This window comes from Stegodyphus dumicola, chromosome X1 (genome assembly GCF_044657685.1).
Source record: "Stegodyphus dumicola isolate Sdum_Otavi_A_Nest chromosome X1, ASM4465768v1".
NCBI lineage: Eukaryota > Metazoa > Arthropoda > Arachnida > Araneae > Eresidae > Stegodyphus > Stegodyphus dumicola.
In genome coordinates this window covers 27989361-28010742 of record NC_140780.1, presented here as the reverse complement: position 1 = coordinate 28010742, position 21382 = coordinate 27989361, and the positions used below count along the sequence as shown (strand labels likewise).

Below are 21382 nucleotides of genomic sequence, written 5' to 3'. Positions count from 1 at the left end.
AGCATTTATTTGAAAATGAGACGCTCTCGAGCAAAATATCCCCTTACATTTTAGGATAAATTTTAATAAATAAAACTGTAGGTGAATATTTGATAAGAGCTTAGTTCTGATTGTTATTCGCTTGTTGATAAGAACGGGAGGCAAACTACGTACTTAAATAAAATATTTTACTGTGGTCTAGAAAGAAAAAGTAGGAAAATTAATGATGCATTATTACCTATTTGTTTTCAGACATACCAGTAACCAGTGCGATGGATGCATGTCTATACTGAAATCGCTGTTAGATTAATTATTATAATTAATTGCATTTATGCACTTTATGTATGTGATAATTATCTGTGCGGATTACTTAGTATTTAAGCAGCGTAATTATTTTATACAGCATGCTAATTAAACTCTTTCCTCTCACTGCACAGTTTCATTTATTAAAGTAACCGATTATTAGATCCTGTCAAATTTTAGATGGTTTGGTTTGGTTTATTGAATTACGGCAAAGCACACTAGGGCTATCTGCCTAAGGGTAGGGATGCCTTCGTGGAGGACTTTCTAAGGGAAACTGGCTCGTATACACGTTACACATGGGAAAAAAACACGAAAATGCCCATGCAGCAAGCCCGTTCGCGGGATTCGAACCTCGGACCGAACTACCAGTGTTCAGCGACTTTACCGATCGGCCTCTGGTGGGCCTATCAGATTTTAGAATTGGATTATAGCAAATAAAGGTGAGCATATTTTCGAGTAAATGCAGTAATATAAAATTATACCCTTTAAAATTATTCATTTAGGAAATTCAGTTTTAACTTACAAAACAAATGCATTGGTCTTTCGATCGATGTTTTCTTGTTTGTGGAAAGCGAGTTTTAATTGCCTTCGTGTAAAACATTTTTGAAGTAAACTGGCTCATATTCATGTTACGTATGAAGAAAACCGCTAAAACTCCCATCCAGCTACCTCTTTCAGTGCTATTTGAACCCCGCTCGAACTACCACTATTTAGCGCTGTTTCCGCTCTGCTAATAATCGGTGAGGGAAAGTGGAGGAGCAAGAGAAATTATGAGCAAGTGTCTCTTTATGGAGTAAATTTTTATAAACCCAACCAGTTTTTGTCCCACCAGCGGCCCACCAGCGGCCGAGCGGTAAAATCGCTGAACACTGGTAGTTCGGTCCGAGGTTCGAATCCCGCGAACGGGCTGGCTGCATGGGCGTTTTCGTGGTTTTCTCCATGTGTAACGTGTATACGAGCCAGTTTCCCTTAGAAAGTCCTCCACGAAAGGCATCCCTCCCCTTAGGCAGATAGCCCTAGTGTGCTTTGCCGTATTCTCAATACACCACCACCACCACCAAATGTGGAATACAAAAACAGATGTAAGAAAAATAAACGAGCTTTCAAATTAGGTTAAGTTTAACCTTACATTGGTTTTGTTATTATCGGAATATTTTTCGAGAGACTGAGTGGTGTAGGTCTTCCTTCCTCAGAGAACAAAATTCTGCACAATCCAGTCTAATATTGAAATTTGTCTAGTACTAAATTTTTTTACGAATACAGCAGCTCACAGTTTGAATACGACTCTGCTGAATAGTTGCTGTTCTACTAAGTAAATTATTCTTTTACAAAAGCAACTAGATTTTTTAAGCAGCTTGTGATTCTAAGAAATTCTTTGTGTAAAGAATAACATGTGCGAGTTTGGGGACCAAACCTCATGAGGTATGGTAATCTAAGTAAGTAAATTCCACTTTTGTTTAAATTAGAGTATGCGCTTTGGTAAAATATTTACTTTTCAGTTAAAATATAACACAAAAATCAGTCAGTACTGAATCATAAGGTCATATAACGAATGAGTAACACACTATCAAATTTGAGGATATTAATCTACCCATTGCACAAAGATTGAAAAAGGGCTTCGATAGCTTAAATGTATTTTTAGAAGACTTAATAAGTACCTTGGGTGTTATTTTTTTTTCAGAAAAACCCGTTAAGATTTTCTTCAAACAGTCATTTTCTTTATAGGCGTTCAGATTTGATGTGGCACCCGAAGTCAACATCTCCCTAAATCTGATGTAGCGTGGGTTGCGCTACTTTTACATTACGGCGGAGATTCGGGTTATAAGTTCTGACAGCTAAACGTGGAAAAAAACATTTGATATTTGATCTTATGAAAGAAATAGGAAAAAAATGGCCTCATGGGAAAATATCGGAAGTTACCAAACCTCAAAAATATTTTAGTCACAAGAGGACTGGAAAGTCACGGGCATTTTCGTAGCTCCATATTACGCAGTTGTAGGATTCATCATGACATTAAACCGCGCCCACCAGCGGCCGAGCGGTAAAGTCGCTGAACACTGGTAGTTTGGTCCGAGGTTCGAATCCCGCGAACGGGCTGGCTGCATGGGTGTTTTCGTGGTTTTCCCCATGTGTAACGTGTATACGAGCCAGTTTCCCTTAGAAAGTCCTCCACGAAAGGCATCCCTCCCCTTAGGCAGATAGCCCTCGTGTGCTTTGCCATAATTAAATACACCAACACCGACATTAAACCGCACTCTCTTATTCGGCAGCTAGCAAAACAATATAAGACATCGAGACATAAATAAAATTTCATAAAATGATACACAGGGACTTTTGCAACTCGCGGAGTATTTTTTAAGGAAAAATGGCTTGTATCCAAGTTACACATGAGTAAAACCACGAAATCGCCAATGTAACTAGCCCGTTCGCTTGAAATCGAACTCATGTCAAACTACCAGTGTTCAACGTCTTTAGGCCGTTGGTAAGCCCAGAAAACAAGAACGGAAAATAATAAGCATTTAAATCGTTATTCAAGTCGTATTTCAGTGGATATGGAAAGCTTTATTAAAGTCAACAATTTTACTTGTGGTTTCGTTTAAGTTCAAGAAAGGAAGTACTATCCTGTTCATCCTTCTTCTAAGAGCTCTAGTGAAATCCTATCTATACTCAGTTGAATTGATCGTTGTTGTTTATTTAATGGATTAACATAAAACGCTCAAGCATTATCCGCTTAAAGAAAAGTCTCCTTTCGTAAAGAGTTTCTAAGGAAAATTTATTCGCATTCATAGTCAGAGCTGTGCCAACATATTTTTTCTTCTGAAGCAAGAAGTAAATGTGCTTCTCTATATACAGTAAAAAATCTATAGCGATTTGGTGGCGACAAAGGAAGGGGGAGGGGAAGACGAAACATATTATATTCATACAACCACCCAATACAAGTTAACTATACCTGTACTGTTTTATATTTGTTAAAGCTAACTATTCCAAATCATAATACCATAAATCTTACAATTATATTTAATCATAACTTTATATATTAAGAAAAAGAACACATGCAATGACACAGTTTTCAAACGAAAAGCATTAAAATTTATTTTGCTACTAATTATGTAATAATATCCTTTATTAATTTCTTTTTTCTTCTTTAGTAATAAAAAGAGGACGAACGTTTACATGAGTAAATGCAATAAGATTAAAATAAGGTTTCCATTTATTATTTTAAATCTTTAATCTAAAATTGCATTAAAAAGCAGCATTAAAATTTGATAATTAATTTTAGGGCAAGATTTAAAACACAAGAAATGATCGTTCCATCCTTCTACCTTTCTGTATACAGAGTCGAAATATTTAAATTGTCAAATATAAAAGTAAGCTATCTTCCACAAAAATAAACATTATACAAATAAATACAGAATTATATGACATAATTTCAATATTGTGGATGATTTAAAGGAATTAATTTTTTGAGATTATTTCAAACATCTGCTCGACGTTGTTACGCAGTAAGAGTTTGGTCATTAATTTTAAAAAGAGTTAAAAATAATTAAAACTACTTTTAACCCTAAGATATTCTTTTTGTAATAGTTTGAAATAAACAAAAACACTTTGAAAACGTATTATATTTGATTAAGAAACAGCGAGTATAGCTTCGGAAATCATTGGAGCTGTTGCCAAAAAAAATATTAAATGATACGTTGTAAACAAAAACATTTCCTCTGTATCATAAAGCATTACCGAATTTTTCTATCAAAACCTAATTCTTGTAAGATCATGAAGTCCTTCATTGCTGAGTAACTTAATAAATGGGAAATGTTCTCTGAAATTATGTTTATTCTTCGAAATTTATTTTCCTTAATAACATAAACACGAGATCCCTCAAAAGGCTTTTACCATCATATCAAATAAAGGGCATATTTTGCTTGTTAGCTTACTTATGATTTTTAACGGAGATGCGAATTCCCTCGGGCTTATAAAGTACTTTTGCGCAGTTATAATGAATGAGTATCTAATAAATAAGTTCGTATTCTTATTTATTATGGGATGCATAGAAGAAATAGGACATACATTTCCCCTACGTTTTCCCCTGCACAGAACATGCCTTTTCTTGCAAGATCGTAAAGACTTGATTGGATTATTTGGTTGTAGCAAAGCGCAGTAGCTACAGCAAGGAAATACACTTTTCTCATGTGGTGTTTTTGTGCAGTAGTTAGCCTAGCAGTCCGGTACACTGATAAACGGGTTCGATTTCAGATGTTAAAACTGGTTAAATTTGATTGTTGATTGATTTCTCTAAAATTGATTTCTCAAGAAATCGTATTCTTAAAAGTTCTGACTTCTCTTCAATAAAATTAATGGAAAATCTTTAACCTTAATTTAACTACATAGTTAATGTATTTTAATGTGAAGACCCAAAATTTAATCATGAATGATTAATGAATTCATTGCTCGAATTATATTATTCATTCATTCATCACGTTATTCATTCATGCCATACTTCCGCGATTATAAAAGAGAATGAAAATTGTTCTTCGAAAACTTTTTTCTATCATTCATTCGTGAAATTTTGATGTATGATTCCATGTTTTTATATGATAGCACTAAAAAGAAATATGTTTTCGTACCTTTCTTGTCATAACAAAAGTTAAATAAGTTTTTAAACACATCTGAACACATTATATAAGATACAAGGAAATGTCCTTTAATAAAGCAAATAAGAATCTGTTTACTATAACATGTTTCATTTTTTACACAAAACTATTATGCTATTAACTAGAATATTTTTAATGAAACATGCATACATATAATACCTATTTGAATACTTTATACCCAAAACGTTTCACACATTTTATAGGCTCAGAAAAAAGGACCAGATTATTACTCTGTTACTTATAAACATGCAGCAGCAAAATTACTGTACATTAAACATCGCTTAAAAGAGAAAATTAGGTAAATGGAAGTTAATATTATACATAATAATGTTTTATCTCCTTAAATATACAAAATATAAAAATAGTATACATCTTCAAAAAAAGTTTAAATGTCTTCACTTGAGTTTCTTTCATACAAGCGAAATTTACTTAATAATGAAAGCAAATATATCAGTATAGATGGCATCAAAGACAAAAGCAATTTCATTTGTTAGCCCTTCGTTTTTTTTTTTTTTTTTTTTTTTTTTTTTTTTTTTTTTTTGTTGCTTCTAAATAATGCTGAGAAAACTAATGACATACTAAAAAAATCCTTCCTAGGCATTAATTCTTTTGAAATAAATATTTCTCTGTGAACAAGGATTATTACCACAGAAGAGAGAAAAGTCATAAAGAATGATTCGATTTACGCACACCAACTAAAAGGATTTAAAAATTTGCATGCTTCAAAAAAATCTTTTTTTTTAACTAATAGGCTTAATTCTTCGGGCATTTCAATTACTGTTCTAAAGTCATTTATTAATTAAGTTCCGTTTTTCATTCTCTTCGTAATGACAAAAGAATTAAATTGAGAGATTTTCATGAAAATACTTCCACATTTCTGCATCAGATTAAAGAAAAAGGCTCGGTACTTTAAGAACGTTTTTCATTGTTTACAATCTTCCTTTTTATATTCCACAGTTAGTACAGTGACTATGCTGACTACTTCAGATTATAAAATGCTTTGAAACAGATGCATTTAACTGAAAATATATAGAAAGAGGCGGGTATGGGTTGAATTTCCTTAAAGGATTGTATAAGACATTTGTGTAAATATTTCTTTACGTAATAAGTGTCATAGGTGTAAACTCTATAATAATAAAGTATAGAAATTTATGTAAACAGTTTCAGCACTGGAAATACGAGGTTTCTGCAAATATCAAATTTAACTTCTTATACGTATATCATAGGTCAAACAAATCCGATTAGAAAACACTGATTTTACTTCAATATGTTTCATACTTTCAGGTGAAAACTTTGCAGACATAAACATAGATAATATATTTATTCAGAAACTGTGAATTTAAAATGATAACTTCTTTTAAACTAAGTTATTTTAACTTAAGTTTTGTAGTTGCGTACTAAATTTTGCGAAAAACATTGAATTCCTCTAAATTATGAACTGAAAAAGGATCGTATTCGTTCTCGAATATCTCCGCGAACATACCACGTAAACTACACTTAATATGCAAAATGGAACTTCTTTGACTTTTTTTTTCTTTTTTCCCTTTAATTGAATAAATCATAATGCGTATTTCACTAACTAGAATTTTTTCTTTTTTCACCTTTTTTTTTTTTTTTTTTTTTCTGAACCTTTTCACCTTTCTGAACCTTTTCACCTTTTCACCTTTTTTTTACCTTTCTGAACCTTTTCACCTTTTTTTTTTCTGAACAATCTGTATATCGTGTCTTCTCATTTGCTTTGACATTTTCGATAAGTATACTGAAGCAATCGTAAGCAAATTAAAGAAGAAAGATTCCGGAAATTTACTATTGAATTTTAAAGTGCACCACACAGATTTTATAAATTTCTCCTCCTACTTTTTTCTTCTGATGTAATAAAATTAATTAACAAATTTATGATATAAGCTTATCTCATAAAAATTGCAGAAAGTTACTAAAGTCCTTTAAGGTAATATAATAAATGAGATGTTTTAATTATTGATGAAACATGCAGATAGAGTTAAAGAGCCCTTCTGTAACAATAAATTATTCTCTGTGGAACAAAGAATTATTTAGGTCATGTCCTTTACATGACAGCAAAGCTCACGGAGAATATCTGCTTAAGGGAAGTGATATCTTCGTGGAGAACATTGTGAAGGAAATTGGCTCATATCCCACATTACCACATGGAACAAATCGCGAAAATGGCGTTTAGCCAGCCCGTTCGCCAGGATTTGAAACTGTGTTGAACCCGTGTTCGGCGGTTTTACAGCCTGGCCGCTGTGGGCTAAAAAGAAGTTTTTTTTCGCTTACGTCTGTGAGTCTGAGTCAAACCAAGTGAAGTAGTAATTATAAATTAAGACATCTGTTTGTTAAAATATTGTTAAGAAATGCACAGGCGCGGTAAGATGGCTTCCCCGCAAAGCAGTTTTAGGGTTGCCATAAAATGGCAAAGGAAAGCAGGATTGGTTGCTACATTTGGCGAGAACTCGCCCATTTAACGTAACAATATTTTATATTTTTCTTTTTTAAATTTTCTCATGTTAATGAAAATAACCACCTAAAAATTTACCGATTTTAAGTTTCAGAACACAAAATCTTACCCACTATTAGAAGAAAACGTTAACTTGGCGTTAGAAACAGAATCTTGTGGCTTATTTGCAACCTCCATATAGAATACAAATATTTTAACATAAATGCACGCGTAGTATTCATGTCCATCTTAGAATGATATAAGTGGATGTCTACTGCTTCACAATACTGTACTTATTAGAAAAAAAAATAGCTCAAGTAAAACAAGCTTGGGCTATCTGCCAAAATGATGTATGCCTTCATGGAGAATGTTTTTAAGAAAACTGACACGCATTCATGCTACGCGTGGGCAAAAACCATGTAAATACTATGAAGTTAAAATATTCGCCCTGAACTTGGTTTTAACTCCACTTGTTTAGTGTCTTTAGTCACTCTGTTCAAAATTAGTATATTGAATTATATTTTAATATAAAACACTCTGTCTGACAAGCTGATAAGCCGCAACTAGTTCTCAGTTTTCGTACAACGTAATTTATCTAAAAAATATAGTTTATATATAAATTTATTTATAAAATAGGATATATATTCTAAACAAACTAAACTGAAAAGACTCGAGGGAAGCGAAAAATTACGTATCTTAACTACGTTATCTTTTGATATAAGAATTACTTTATATTTGGATTACACAATAGCGCAAGGCAGTGGTCTCAAGCTGAAGGCCCTCGACGCAATTTTATGCTGCCCGCGAAACCATTTCAATTATGTACTTATTCTAAATATTCTAAATACGGTGTGGTAATGAATTCAAGATTTTAGTTATTAAAACTCCGAGTTTTCCCCATGTGTAACGTGTATACGAGCCAGTTCCCCTTAGAAAGTCCTCCACGAAGGCATCCCTCCCTTAAGGCAGATAGCCCTCGAGTGCTTTGCCGTAATCTAGTAAAACAAAACCAAATTAAATGTCCGAGCTTATATTACTTTCATTTCTAACAAAAAAGAACGTGAATAACGTACCAGGAAATCTATAAATGGAGCTAATAAATTTAAAATGGAATATGAATCTCATTCAAAAATTTGAAGACAAAGATTTTGTTAACTTTTATTCGTACTTATCAAAATGTAAATAAGTTAGTACCGAAAGGCCCGGGTTTGAATCCCGGAGAAGATGAATCCCAGATGAATGTCTGTAAATCCCGGATGAATGTCTGTAAATGTATAGTATCTTTGCGGCAGGGGGTACTCTACGTTTATGGCAAGCCGAACGTTCTCTCGAGAGGTTGTTGGTAGAGGAAGAGCGGTGGGAGACCCTCAGACCCATCCCTTCTCCGTGTCACCTCAAAGCTCCTGCCAATGACAGGAGCAATCTTGCTCTCCTTACCACGATGAATTTCGTGGGCTTGTTCTGATCTAACTTTCAGACAAGTGAGATAGGTTACAACACAACAGCTTTTTGCGCTAAAAGTAATTACTCTATTTGGGAATACAATTATATGTGAACAGATTTTTCTCATAGTTGAGAATTAATAAGAAAGAACCCAAGCAACCGATGAGCATCTATAATCTGTGATTATAGATGTTAAGGTTACAAATTTCATCAGAATCTACAAATTTTACCAGAAATGCCATCGTGTAAAGCTAACGTAAGTAATTAAGAAGCTCGTAATTGTTTACATACAAACATATGCTATTTTTAACTTTGCGTCGAAGAAAAATTTAATAAATAAGAGAAAGATAATAAATTTCAGGCTCAAGTTTTTTTTTTCCACTTGGAAAATTTTTCCTGAAAAATTAGGAAATTTTCTTAGTTTGTTTATTTTTAATTTAAATTAAAGTACATTATTTGATTGTTAATTAAACCTGTTAGATTTCTTTGGAAGAGACGTCAGATTAAGAATTTAATATTTAGCTGCCATTTGAATTACAAAGTATACTGTACAATATTTGAATTGCAAAGTGTAAAGAAAGAAATATAAATTTGAATTTTTTCTTTTGCGATATTATTATAATTGTTTATGTGGGTTTTGGTAAATACTCAGTAAGCGAAATTGATTTATTTTTACTTACTTATGCTAAGTATTATGCTAAGTAAAGGAAGTGGTTAATTGCGAAGAATGTCGGATGATCCGTGTGAATCCTATTTAATTAATGTTAATCCTATTTAAACGGAAATATCCATTTTGACCTTTCTTGAATCTATTTGGAAGATACTTTTGCGTGACATCTGTATGGTACGAAGGACTTGTTCTTTCCAAATCGGATTGTGAAATGGATTTCAAAGACTCAAAAGAGATTTTTTTTTCATTTCTCATAAGTAAGAACTTCTCTCATAAGTTTCCAAATTTTCAGCCCGAAAATTTTAAGTTTTAAACAAATATTTTTACACCAAATTTAAATAGGAAGAAAATGGACCAGTGTTCAAATTAGTCTTCTTTTTTTTTTCTTGACGGCGCCTAGATCTCTTCCATGGTGGACCAGTTCCTCGGCTGTAATTCACAGCAAAGCCTTTTCTCAGTTCATCTGTGTCTTTCGAATAATATTCACTTGTCATTTGCTTTCAACAATTGTTTTCTTCGTCTATTAGTAGCGGCTTTGATATTAAATCAAAAGCCGAAAGATGATGATAACGCTGCATTGCAAAATGATTCTCAATATTAATTTCTTTATCGTTTTTTAAATTTTCGTGAACATCTTCCTCATTTAATTCTGGTGATTTAACTTCTTCTTCAAATACATCTCTGGATGTTTTATTTTCTTCCTTCATCGGTTCCAAGATCTGCTCTTCAGCTATTTTTCTTTTCCTTTGAGCTCTAGTAGAAATGGCATTGAAATGGTATCACTAAGTTTACGTTCAAGTGATAAACTAATAAAATAAGGCAATTTAATATCAACAGGAAGTAATAATCTGGTATCACTAATATTACGTTCAGTGATGAACTAATAAAATAAGGCAATTCAATATCAACAGGAAGTTACGTTCAGTGATGAACTAATAAAATAAGGCAATTTAATATCAACAGGAAGTAATAATCTGGTATCACTAATATTACGTTCAGTGATGAACTAATAAAATAAAGCAATTCAATATTAACAGAAAGTAATAATCTGGTATCACTAATATTGCGTTCAGTGATGAACTAATAAAATAAAGCAATTCAATATTAACAGAAAGTAATAACCTGGTATCACTAATATTGCGTTCAGTGATGAACTAATAAAATAAAGCAATTCTATATGAACAGGAAGTAGTAATCTGGTATCACTAATATTATGTTCAGTGATGAACTAATAAAATAAAAATACGCACGATTATTCGATCTGGTCGGTGCCTCCAAAATAATTAAGACTGTGATGCTTCTTTGGCGAAATGAAGCAACTCCAATGATGGAACACAGCAATAACTTTTATTTAACACTCAAAAATGGCGACATACAAACAAGAAGAGAAAACATATTCTATCATTTAAAAATAAATTACATTCTTCGTGCGAGAGTCGCACGAGGCACTCGAGTCTGGTTTCAAATATTGCCATTCACAAATACCTTAATGTTCATCTATTTAAATTATTTAATCTACAAGATTTTAATATTATTTAAAGCTGTTACAGTATGCATGTATATACCTCAAATAACTCAAAAACCGATCAGACGTATTTAGAATGTTGAAATTTGTATATGGACTTCTCTAACATCCCGTTGTGCACCTTCCTTTTTAATTGCAATTTAAAAAAAAAAAAAATAATTTTCGAGAGATAGCGAAATCTACCTTTCAATGCAGTCTCCCCATTCTTTGACTTTATTTCGGAAGGTTTTTGCACTCGTTATACAAAAATAAAAATATAACAATTTTGACGAAAATTGGCAGGGTTATTCAATTTCAAAATTTTCAATTGTTGATGTCATTTTCAAATTACGTTAGAGTAATTCTAGAAAATAAGTTTAAATAAAACGCAGCAAAAATGTGTATAATTTAATAGGCCGTACAAAGAAGTCATGTGGTGTATAGAAGGAATTTTTTATTTTTTATTAAAATTTTTAATTTTTTTAAAAAACGTATATAAAAGGTGTCTGGTACGTCAGCATTTTTTAGATCACGCATTCAGCCCTGATATCCTTCGAGTTTGAGAGCACACGTAAAGTATGACTTTCTGTGAGTAGTTTTTGAATAGTCTTTATTTAATCAGCTGTACGTGCCATAGATGAGTTACCGTCTTACAACACCACAGTCAATAACTTAGTTTAAAGTAATAGATTCACGGGTTTTAAAATACAGCAAAAATTTCTTAATTCCTGACATGAATACACGTTGCTTAAAATTTCAAATCTTTCCGACACGCACAATAGAACAGCTAGCTATGTGCAAACACAGATCCAATACATGCATCAGAGGAAACGCAAACATAATCAATTTGTCGATGAAGATCAGCCTAACTTTTAAGTACCAAAGCCTAAGTTTCAATTACTGGTTCCTGGCGAATTTCATTAAGCAGCAGGAAACCAGTCGGAATCTAAACTGTAAAGTGGTCAAAAGGCTGGGAGATTTTAAATTAATTCACAGCTGCAAGCGCGCAATCAGAATATCAATAGCAAGATGTTGAAAAATGGAAAGGCGGTGAAACCATAATTTAACCTTACATTTTTCCTTTCATTGAACCTTAATTTGCATGCTTATGGAACAAATGATTGTTTTTATCTTTAAGACTGATAAATGCTTAATAGCACAAAAAGAATAACTGGATTCTTAATTAGTAAAAAAAATTAAATCTAACATTACTAATTTTACGTTTTTAGTTTAAGATACATTTTAATTATTATGTGCATTTATATTCCATGCTGTTTTCCTTCGCCTTAAATTTATTTTTATTTTGGAGACGAAGATTTAACGAAATGGTATGCATTGAGTAATGACAATTTATATGAGAAAATAGCATTCTAATAAATCATTATATACTATTTTACACTGACTAAAAATCAAGATGTTAATAATTATTGCAATAATTATTTAAACATCAGATAAAATACCTGAAAATCAGCCCTAAAAATGAATTTCCTAAACTTTAGGTGAATGTAAAATTCATGTACAGAGTTTTCTGAAAACAGACTTTTAAATTTTAAAATTGGTAACTTAAAATTAAAATTTTAAATTACAAATTAATTTTAATTTAATTTAAATTAAAATTAAAATACATAATTAATTTAATTCCAGGTTACATTTAAATGCTAGTCTTAAAATGTTGAATAACACTGAAAATTTAATTGAAAGGTATTTAATCTACAGGTGCAATATGAATCATGATAAACATATAAATTATTAATTAAAGGGAGTTGTTTGTATAAAAGCAGTTCCTATCCTTATCTGTATTAAAGAATAAGGTAGACACAGGTTTACAAAAAAAAAAACATTATCTCAAATACGATAGAAGTAATGTAGCAAAACTTGCGCTAAAATTGTTTATTTTGGATTTCAGTTTTTAATACATCTGTGTGATATCTTGTCTGTCTACGATTACAGAGGAAAACAGTTTGCTCTTCTCATTAAAGTAGTAAAAGTCGAGGTAAGGGGTAAAGCTAAGTCGCCTTTGAGAATGATAAATTGAACTAATGATTCCTGAAAGATGAAATTAAATGCAATGAAATAACCTCAATTTATATGCACACATTTTATTTTCAAGCAATTTATAAATCGTAAGATGCTATTATTAAGTTTTCTTTACTGACATACGTTTTATGGAGATCAAAATATAAATTTAAAGCGACTACAGTTCCCTTCACGCCTTTAAACTTAAGTTTCACAAGCTCAACTGCTAGAATTTTTAAGTGAGAATAAGCAAGTATGTTTTCCTTTTAATATAAAGATATACTACATTAATTTCAAACATTGCTTATTTTTCAGTTCTTGAGTCCCCTTTCAAAACTATTTTCCTCCAATATTATGAGCAGAGCTGCATCGACAAATTTTAAGACCAGAGGCAGTTCTAAAAATTGGTTTTCGTAAACACTTTTTTATCCCTTTTACGTCAATAAACTTTTATACATTTATTCTGCGCTCTCTCAATTTTTACCTGAGGCAAGTTCCTTGCTTTTGACACGTGGCTCGAGTGGTTCTGATTAAAAGTATAATTATTCAAAGAGTTACAAAAGACTTCGCATAATTTGGAAGTACCAAATCTTGTTCGCCCTAACAAATTTTACTGGGAAAAAAAATTAGCTCAGAGCCTTCAGGTTTTACGCTACAGTTTGTAATGTGCACTTGTTTAAGTTCATAAAAAGTGAGAACTGCAGATAAAGATTTAAAATTCTAATCCTCTAGGTTAATATGGAAATTTATTATAAACTTTATAATGCATAGAAACATATTTTCTAAATAAATCATAATCATCAGCAGTTGAAAGCAAATATTACTGCTTATCGTTAATTTTGTTTTAGATTCTTGTTATCAGCTATATGACTCAAGAACTGAAATTCTTGAGGGTTTCATAGTGCATGGCCTAAATACTAGCAACCGATTTTTCTTAGAAAGCAGTTTTAAGTCAAATAGTCAGTTGACATTTTCCATAAAAATAAATTCATCTCTAAATTAAAATATTCGAATTAATTTCTTCAGTAATAGAAAAATAGATAATAATAAAAAATATTTAAGGTTTTTATAGAAATCTTCGTACTAAAGCTGGCTCGGTACTGTTTAATAATGTTATATATCTATATATACTCTGCAGTCACTGAACGTAGGAGAAGTCTTGTTATTTTTTATCTAAATGACAGATAATTATTAAAATTTAATAGAATTATAAATTTTTCCTGAAATATATATATCTTAATGAGATGTATGGTATATTATGGAAAAGTTTAAAATCATTGTAAAATTATTTCCTAACTAAAATACAATTTTGGGATAGTTTAGCAATGAAAGCTCATTATGAAAGCTAAGTTAACTATGAAAGTCAAACATTTATATATATATATATATATTTCACTCTATTTATTGTGACAAAGTTGGCTTTAATTAGCTCTAATTGATATCTCACATGCCTTCTTTCCCATTTGAAAATTTTGATCAACGTTCAAGATGCTCTTATCCACAAAATTAATGCATGCTGTTCATTACCCATTTCCAATAACTAGTTTCGATTCATACATTCGAATAAATCTCCTGGTACTGTTAATATTCGTGGGAAAATGATATATAATCTTATCCTATAGATAAAAAGTATCGATTCGAAATTTCTAATAAAACCTGGAAGCTAGGTAGACTTTCTCAAGATTGGAAACGCGCTCTTGTTATACTAATTAGAAAGCCTAATAAAGAAGCCGGACTTACCGACATTTTTAGACCTATTGCATTGACTAGTGTCCCTTGTAAGCTAATGCAAAAATGATTTTACATAGGCTGATATTTTATTGGAATTCTAATGATTTATTGCAGAGAGAACAGTTTGGGTTTAAAAAGGACACTGCTACCGATCAAATCCTGTATTTTGGACAAAGAGTTAGAGACTCAGATAACTTAAGACACGCTAAACACACTGCGGCAGTGTTTTGAAATCAGACAAAAGCTATTGATCGAGTCTGTATTAATTAGCTGATCATAAAGCTATTTCATAGTTTTACATTTAATGGGAAGACACTTGCCTGGGTTGAAGATTTTCTGAAAAGCAGCTCTTTGTTAACTTTAATGAATCCTTTTTTATAGACTACAAACTAAGCTAAGGTCTGCCTCAGGACCGTGCGATGAGTCCGCTATCGTTTTCATTATATTCGCCAGGAACTGAGGCAGTTATTGCTCACAGATATAAAACTGGGCTATTTTCTGATGATTTAATTTTATGGAACTCATGTACAGATATTGAAGTGATTGAAAATAATATCAATTCCATCATTTCTGAGGTGGAAGCTTTCGCCAAGCACCATAAAATGCAATTTAACATGTCTAAATCCTTAGTGGGCTCTTTTTTAGCACTAATCAAAATATGGGTAATTTTCTGGTACCGAGTGGGGGGAGACGGATTCATCTATTCTCAGATCTACATATATGTCACTAAATCTACATATATGTCAGTAGTTGAGCCATCTATTTTGGAATATGGTTCGGAGATTTACTTCTGCGCTTCTCCTACCAATATGGCTAAACCTGAGCGTGTTCAACTGAGCGCAGGTTGCTTGCTTACGCAATAACTGCTGGTGTCTGAAATAGCCCACTATGAATGTGATATACAACCGCTTAATTTGAGACGCAAACCTAAACTGTCAAAATACTTTAATAAACTATGCATGTATGATACTCATAACCTTACCTCTATACTTATTCATCGCTGGGTTCCTAATCAAAGATTAAAAAGAAACAGCCCTTTTTCTGTGAATCTCATGGGTTTAATAAGTATAAACTGTTGAGAGATACTCAACTAAACTTATTATCAATCACTGGAAGGACTTCCTGGCGTCTGTTTTCCCTCAGATTTAAACTTTCTTACCAATTAAAAACGGATTTACCAGATTATCTTCAGATTTCACTGGAAACTGTAAATAACATTCCTTCTAATGCCCTTCAGAGTTTCACTCACCGCAGAAAAAAGAGGCATGGGAATTACGGTAGTGGAGTCTTCCTTAGAACAGCTATTAATAGCTTTACTATTAAGACTAGAAACCCTGATCACTATTCTGCTCTTCATTCTGAGCTTTTAGCAATTGAGGAGGGCCTTAGGGCTGCATACACTTGATATCAGGGTCTACAAAGACATGACTCAAAGAACTGAAATTCTACAAAGATATATATAGGGGCGCAGTTAGTCTTGAATTCCTGTTAATTGACACCTACGTGCATTCACGTAGGGATCAGCTGGTCGACGATTACCTGGAAGATCTGGCTGGCCAATACATGCGGTGAGGATATTCGCAGTATATACTGAACAGCCAAATCTTTACCCCTGAACCCTATACAGCATGTCCGGGACGCTCTGAAAAGGGCAATTTCATCTAGCCATCCCCCACCGAGAACCATCCCGGTGTTGAAAACTGCTTTTCTGCAAGAGTGGGATCCACTGCCACAGCGGTACCTCAACTGCCCCCTGTCCAGTATGCAGTCACTTTGCGCGATCTGTCTGGCCGTGAGAGGGGACCGTGCCCCACATTAGGCTTATTTTCAGTTCGATATTAGAACGGGGATTTTGGATATCGCCGCACTATGAGCTTCAATGATAATCATGCGTACAAAAAATCACTTTGAATAGTATATCTCTATCTCTGTCATAAGGGTACTTTCATATCAAATTTCATTAAAATATGTCTATTAGTTTTTCAAAAATTCGACATAATGTGCAAAGTATCTTAATTTTGTACACAAGTGTGGTTTGAATTGAGTCTGAATTCCTACTGGTTGCTGCTTCATTGGCATTTTTGTAGTTTTGTCCGTGTGTAACCTGAATACACGTCCTTTTCTTTTAACGCTCTTCCCTATGGCAATCTTTTTCTTACATATGTGTGGTCTTCGTGCGCTTTGCCTAACTAAATGAACTGAAAATTGTTTTCTTTTGTCTTTTAATATAGCGCAGATATCAGTATTTACAGATAATTTAAATCATATTTCTCATGCTAAATCCATGATAATATTCTGTAGAGACATTAGATATATTTTGGAAGCAGCAGTCATGAAAAATGAGCAACGCCTTCGCCTGAAATCGAACCACTGGCCTCTGGAATACGCACCTAGCGTGCTGACCACTACACTACGAAGGCATGCTAAGAAGAAGGGACAAATACCTTGTAATTCCTTCACTGAAGTTCGAAAAATATACTAGTCTTTATGTACGAAATTCATCAGATTATTAGAATAAGAACTTCATCCAAATGAAATATAGCACAGTCTGGTATTAAAGCTGTGGGATTAGCTTGCAATGTTATTTTTAAAAACATTAACCCTTTTATTTGGTAACTAGTAATTACATTTTTCTGGAAATCAATAAAAACAACTTCTACAATGCCTTTAAATTCTTAATCACGTAGCGTTTGCAGCTTGGCTACTCCCTTGTTCTCTACTTTATTGCTCGTACTTTAAGAACAAAAACTCCAACTACGCAAACTATGCGAATAGTAAATTTTCAGCTTGCTTCGGAAATACAATAAAAGGAAGCTGGGATGTTTTATTTTTCAGTAAATTTATTAATCCCTACAAGAACTTGACGTATGATTAATAGATCCACCTTGTTCAAGGTTCTTGATTATTCTGGTTATAATGAATCTGCTGTGACGCTGAAATATAGTAGGCAGCAGTATCATCAGCACTTAGCAATTAGAAACTCCAAACCTCTTTTTTTAGCTATTCCACTTGGCGCCCCTTTAAATACATTTCTAGTTACGCCCCTATTTTACTTTTTACTTATTAAATGTTTTTTGCATTTAACTCTTTCATGGCTTCTGAATGTAATGGGAGACTCTAAAGTTCCTGTTTCTTTTCCAAAATTTTTTCGCTTTACTGTCAGATTTGTGTGGTAATATTTTTCCGTAACTGTCACGTGCAGAGTTTGAGTTCGGAAATAGTTGTGTGAGCACCGCACGACATCAGAAGCTTAGCTGCATACAAGAGAAGGGTTAGATCAATAATCTCACTTTACATCAGAACTCTCATTTTATTTCCCACATCCAATGTTATAAGTCTTTCCTAGGACAGTCCTCGACGAATGAGGAAGTAAATAAAAGGGGCTATGATAGCCAATAGCGCTTTTGCTGTTACAGCATCCAAAGTAAGGAAAATATTTGATGGGGCACTTCCAAAAGCGGCGTCACCTGCTATCAAGAGTAAGTGCCTTTTTTTTTTTTTTTTTTAATCTTCCCCAGTAATGAAGAGACTTGATCTCTCAAAGCACTTTTCACTTTTCCCGGTTGTTTACTATGAAGCACTTTCCGTCCTTTATTAAGATCTGAAGTGCGGATGCTACTTTTAAGATTAGAAGCTATGAGTTTTTTTTAGTCGGGAACAATATAGTTTAACTTGTAAAATATGCTATTGATAATAAAGAATGATACGTTTTCATTAACCTTTTCTCAAGCAGCATATTAAAAACATTGATTTGAAATGCATTGTAAAAAAATAAATATTACAGGAAGTAGTTTAATGTGTTCTTATGAAATAAAGGAATATAAATTGATAGCATATATTAGAAATTATGTAAAAGAGCTGCGTTCTAGTAATAAGAGAAGTCATTCTTGATTTTTCTATATTCTAACTAGCGCTCTGTTCGACGGAACTGAAAATACATAAAATTGGAGTTGTGTTATAATATTGTTCTATGTGTTTTCCAATGTGAATTCAGTAATCATCATAAAGAATAACGTTAAATAACTTCTAAAAACCCTTCGTAATTGCATTATTCCTGTTAGTCAGCCATATTTCATACCAATATGAATCTTGAAAAAAATCTTGATTTTGTGATACATTATTACTGTTTCATATTAACTTCAGTTACTGGATAGTTGAAACAAATTACTATTATATAAGATTTATTGGTTTGTGTTTCATAGCATAAAACAATCATTATGAAAACGTGACCGTAAAAGCTACCTTTAATACACAACATGTTGAAAGAATATTTTACAGCCATATTTTGACAACTATAAAATATCGCGACAGTTTTGGAATCAAATATCAAACGCAAAGTTGATATTAGTAACCCTTCTGGGTTTCTCAAGTTTAAAGTAATCACAAAGTTCTCAGTTTATAAGTAATCACAAATGTTTGACATATACAAAAATTGTTTGTGGAAGATCTGAGCTCTTCTAGTTAAAGTATTCGTACTTAATAGAACGAAAGCTCACAGAACTTCATAAATTCCTAAACTAGCGGTTTTTAGTTAGTCAGACACGAAAGATCTACAGATTTTCTACAAGAATTTCAAAAGAACTGAAAACAAAGCAACCTGAGAAGCCTATATATGTATATATTTGAAGTACCATTTTAGGAGTATAGTTTATCGTAGAGAAAAGATCGATAAGACCAAAAATGATGAGAGTTTAATTGAAAACGTTTTCTTATTTTTCGATGTTATGATTGTCAACCGTCTGCCATCGTATAGAAAATATTGCAAGACAACACAACCATGAAATTCTAGGTAATGCTTTTCATGAATAAAAAAACTTTTTATTTTTATTAGGTTCATATTCTTTAAAAAAGTGGTCTGTTCTCCTCTTTACATCTACTGTATCTATAAAATTAGTATGTAGCCTAAATTCTCAGGATCCGCATTTTCTTCATTTCATTAAAAATAGAATATGCATGAAGCACAGAGAAAAAAGTGGAAAGGAAACACTTTTGAGATCGCAAAATGTGTCGTGGGACTATTTGATAAGTCACAATTACTTTCAGAAAAGCTCATTGCAATAAAACTGATATAAATAATAAATACTAAAATAAACAGAAAAAAAATTCTCTGGAATTTACACTAACACCTTATATTTTAAATTTCACTACTTCTGAAAATAATACTAATTCACATTTTTTTAAATAATAAAGTCTTTAAACATGGATGGTATTCCTAGACAGATTTACTGTCTTGTACATTGCATCACATGTTAAAAAAGATCGAAAATCGGTATCCTTTAACAGCGAATGAAGATTCGTGTAAAATCGTCCTCGTTTCATTACAGTCCCTTTTTTAAAACATGCATTATTACTATTACATTTTTTAATCCATCATGCATTTTTATAGCATTTTATAGCATTCTAGCATTTTTTAAACATGCATTTTTATAGCATTTTATAGCATTCTAACATTTTTTAAAACATGCATTATTATTGTTACATTTTTTTAATCCATCATGCATTTTTATAGCATTCTACCTTTCCTAATTTAGGAATTCCTATTACAGAGTTATACAATTAGGACAAATTGTGGAAACATGGTGAAACAACATATTATAGTAGTAAAATTTAAAACCCTCTACTAATTTGCATATAACATTTTGCTTTATATGAGAAGAAAATAATGTATAATTTGTATGCACAATTCTCATTGTATTTTTGTCGATTTGTGAACTTCATGAAACTTATTCATGCAATTAGGTTTTCCACCATGGCAGCTAAAACTGTGTTCAAGTAGTTTTTAATAAATTATGATTTTGAAACACTTCTAAAGAACTGCTTGTAGAAAAAACACCTTTATTATAGCAAAAAAAATCTGGTGTGGACACCACATGATTTCTTTTGTGAGGCTCATTAAATTATAGATAGTTTTGTTGCACTTCATTTAAACTTATTTATTTTCTCGAATTATATTAACTTAATTAACCGATTCCTCAAGACAAGTTGAAAATAACATCAAAAACTGCAAATTTTGAGATTAAACATTTCGGTCATTTTTTGTCGTACGGGAGTTTAAACTTCTTATAATTTTATTTTTTCATAACAAATATAAAACTTTCCCAAATATTAATATAGGAACCAAGAGATCGCATTAAAAGTTAGATTTTCTTATTTATCGAAATTTAACTTTTTTAACTTGACATTGCCAAACAAAACATGAATATTTTCGTCATTTGAAACGCTTCTGTAATTGGAAGTATATGACTACGACCAACGACTGCGTAAATAAAACTTGTGTTAAGACTTTTAAGACGATACGTGGGTTGGATGTATAACCAAACATACATATATACGTTTGTGGTTATATACATATATACGTACGTGGGTGGATGTATATATAACCCCATTGCAATAAAAAATGGAGATGCACATTTAGATACTATAGCGTATAAAAATTTCAAGTTTAATAATTAATCGTTTTTGAGTTTTGAGAGACAAAATCCCTTTTGAATCCATATCGAATCTATTTTTCAATCCGTTTTGGCAAAAGAACTTCTTTATTCTGTTCGTATACAAACCTGGCTTATAAAATACCTTAACAAGGTTAAATGCCCTAACCACTAGAGGCGATCCAAGGAGGCATAAACCCCCGGTCA

The 21382-nt window shown here is 32.1% G+C and overlaps 1 protein-coding gene across 4 annotated transcripts in view; it reads left to right on the top strand.

The window, feature by feature from the left end:
* LOC118198574 (Kv channel-interacting protein 4-like) overlaps positions 1-21382 on the top strand; it is a 247878-nt gene that overhangs the window by 153313 nt on the left and 73183 nt on the right. The window contains exon 1 of one of the 4 annotated variants that reach the window (XM_035370281.2): positions 18086-18226. The exons of the other annotated variants lie outside the window; for them this stretch is intronic. Within the exon in view, the coding sequence (XP_035226172.1) occupies positions 18133-18226 (94 nt within the window). The 5' untranslated portion in view covers positions 18086-18132. Of the gene's footprint in view, positions 1-18085; positions 18227-21382 lie in introns of those variants that run through there. 4 annotated transcript variants of the gene reach the window in all.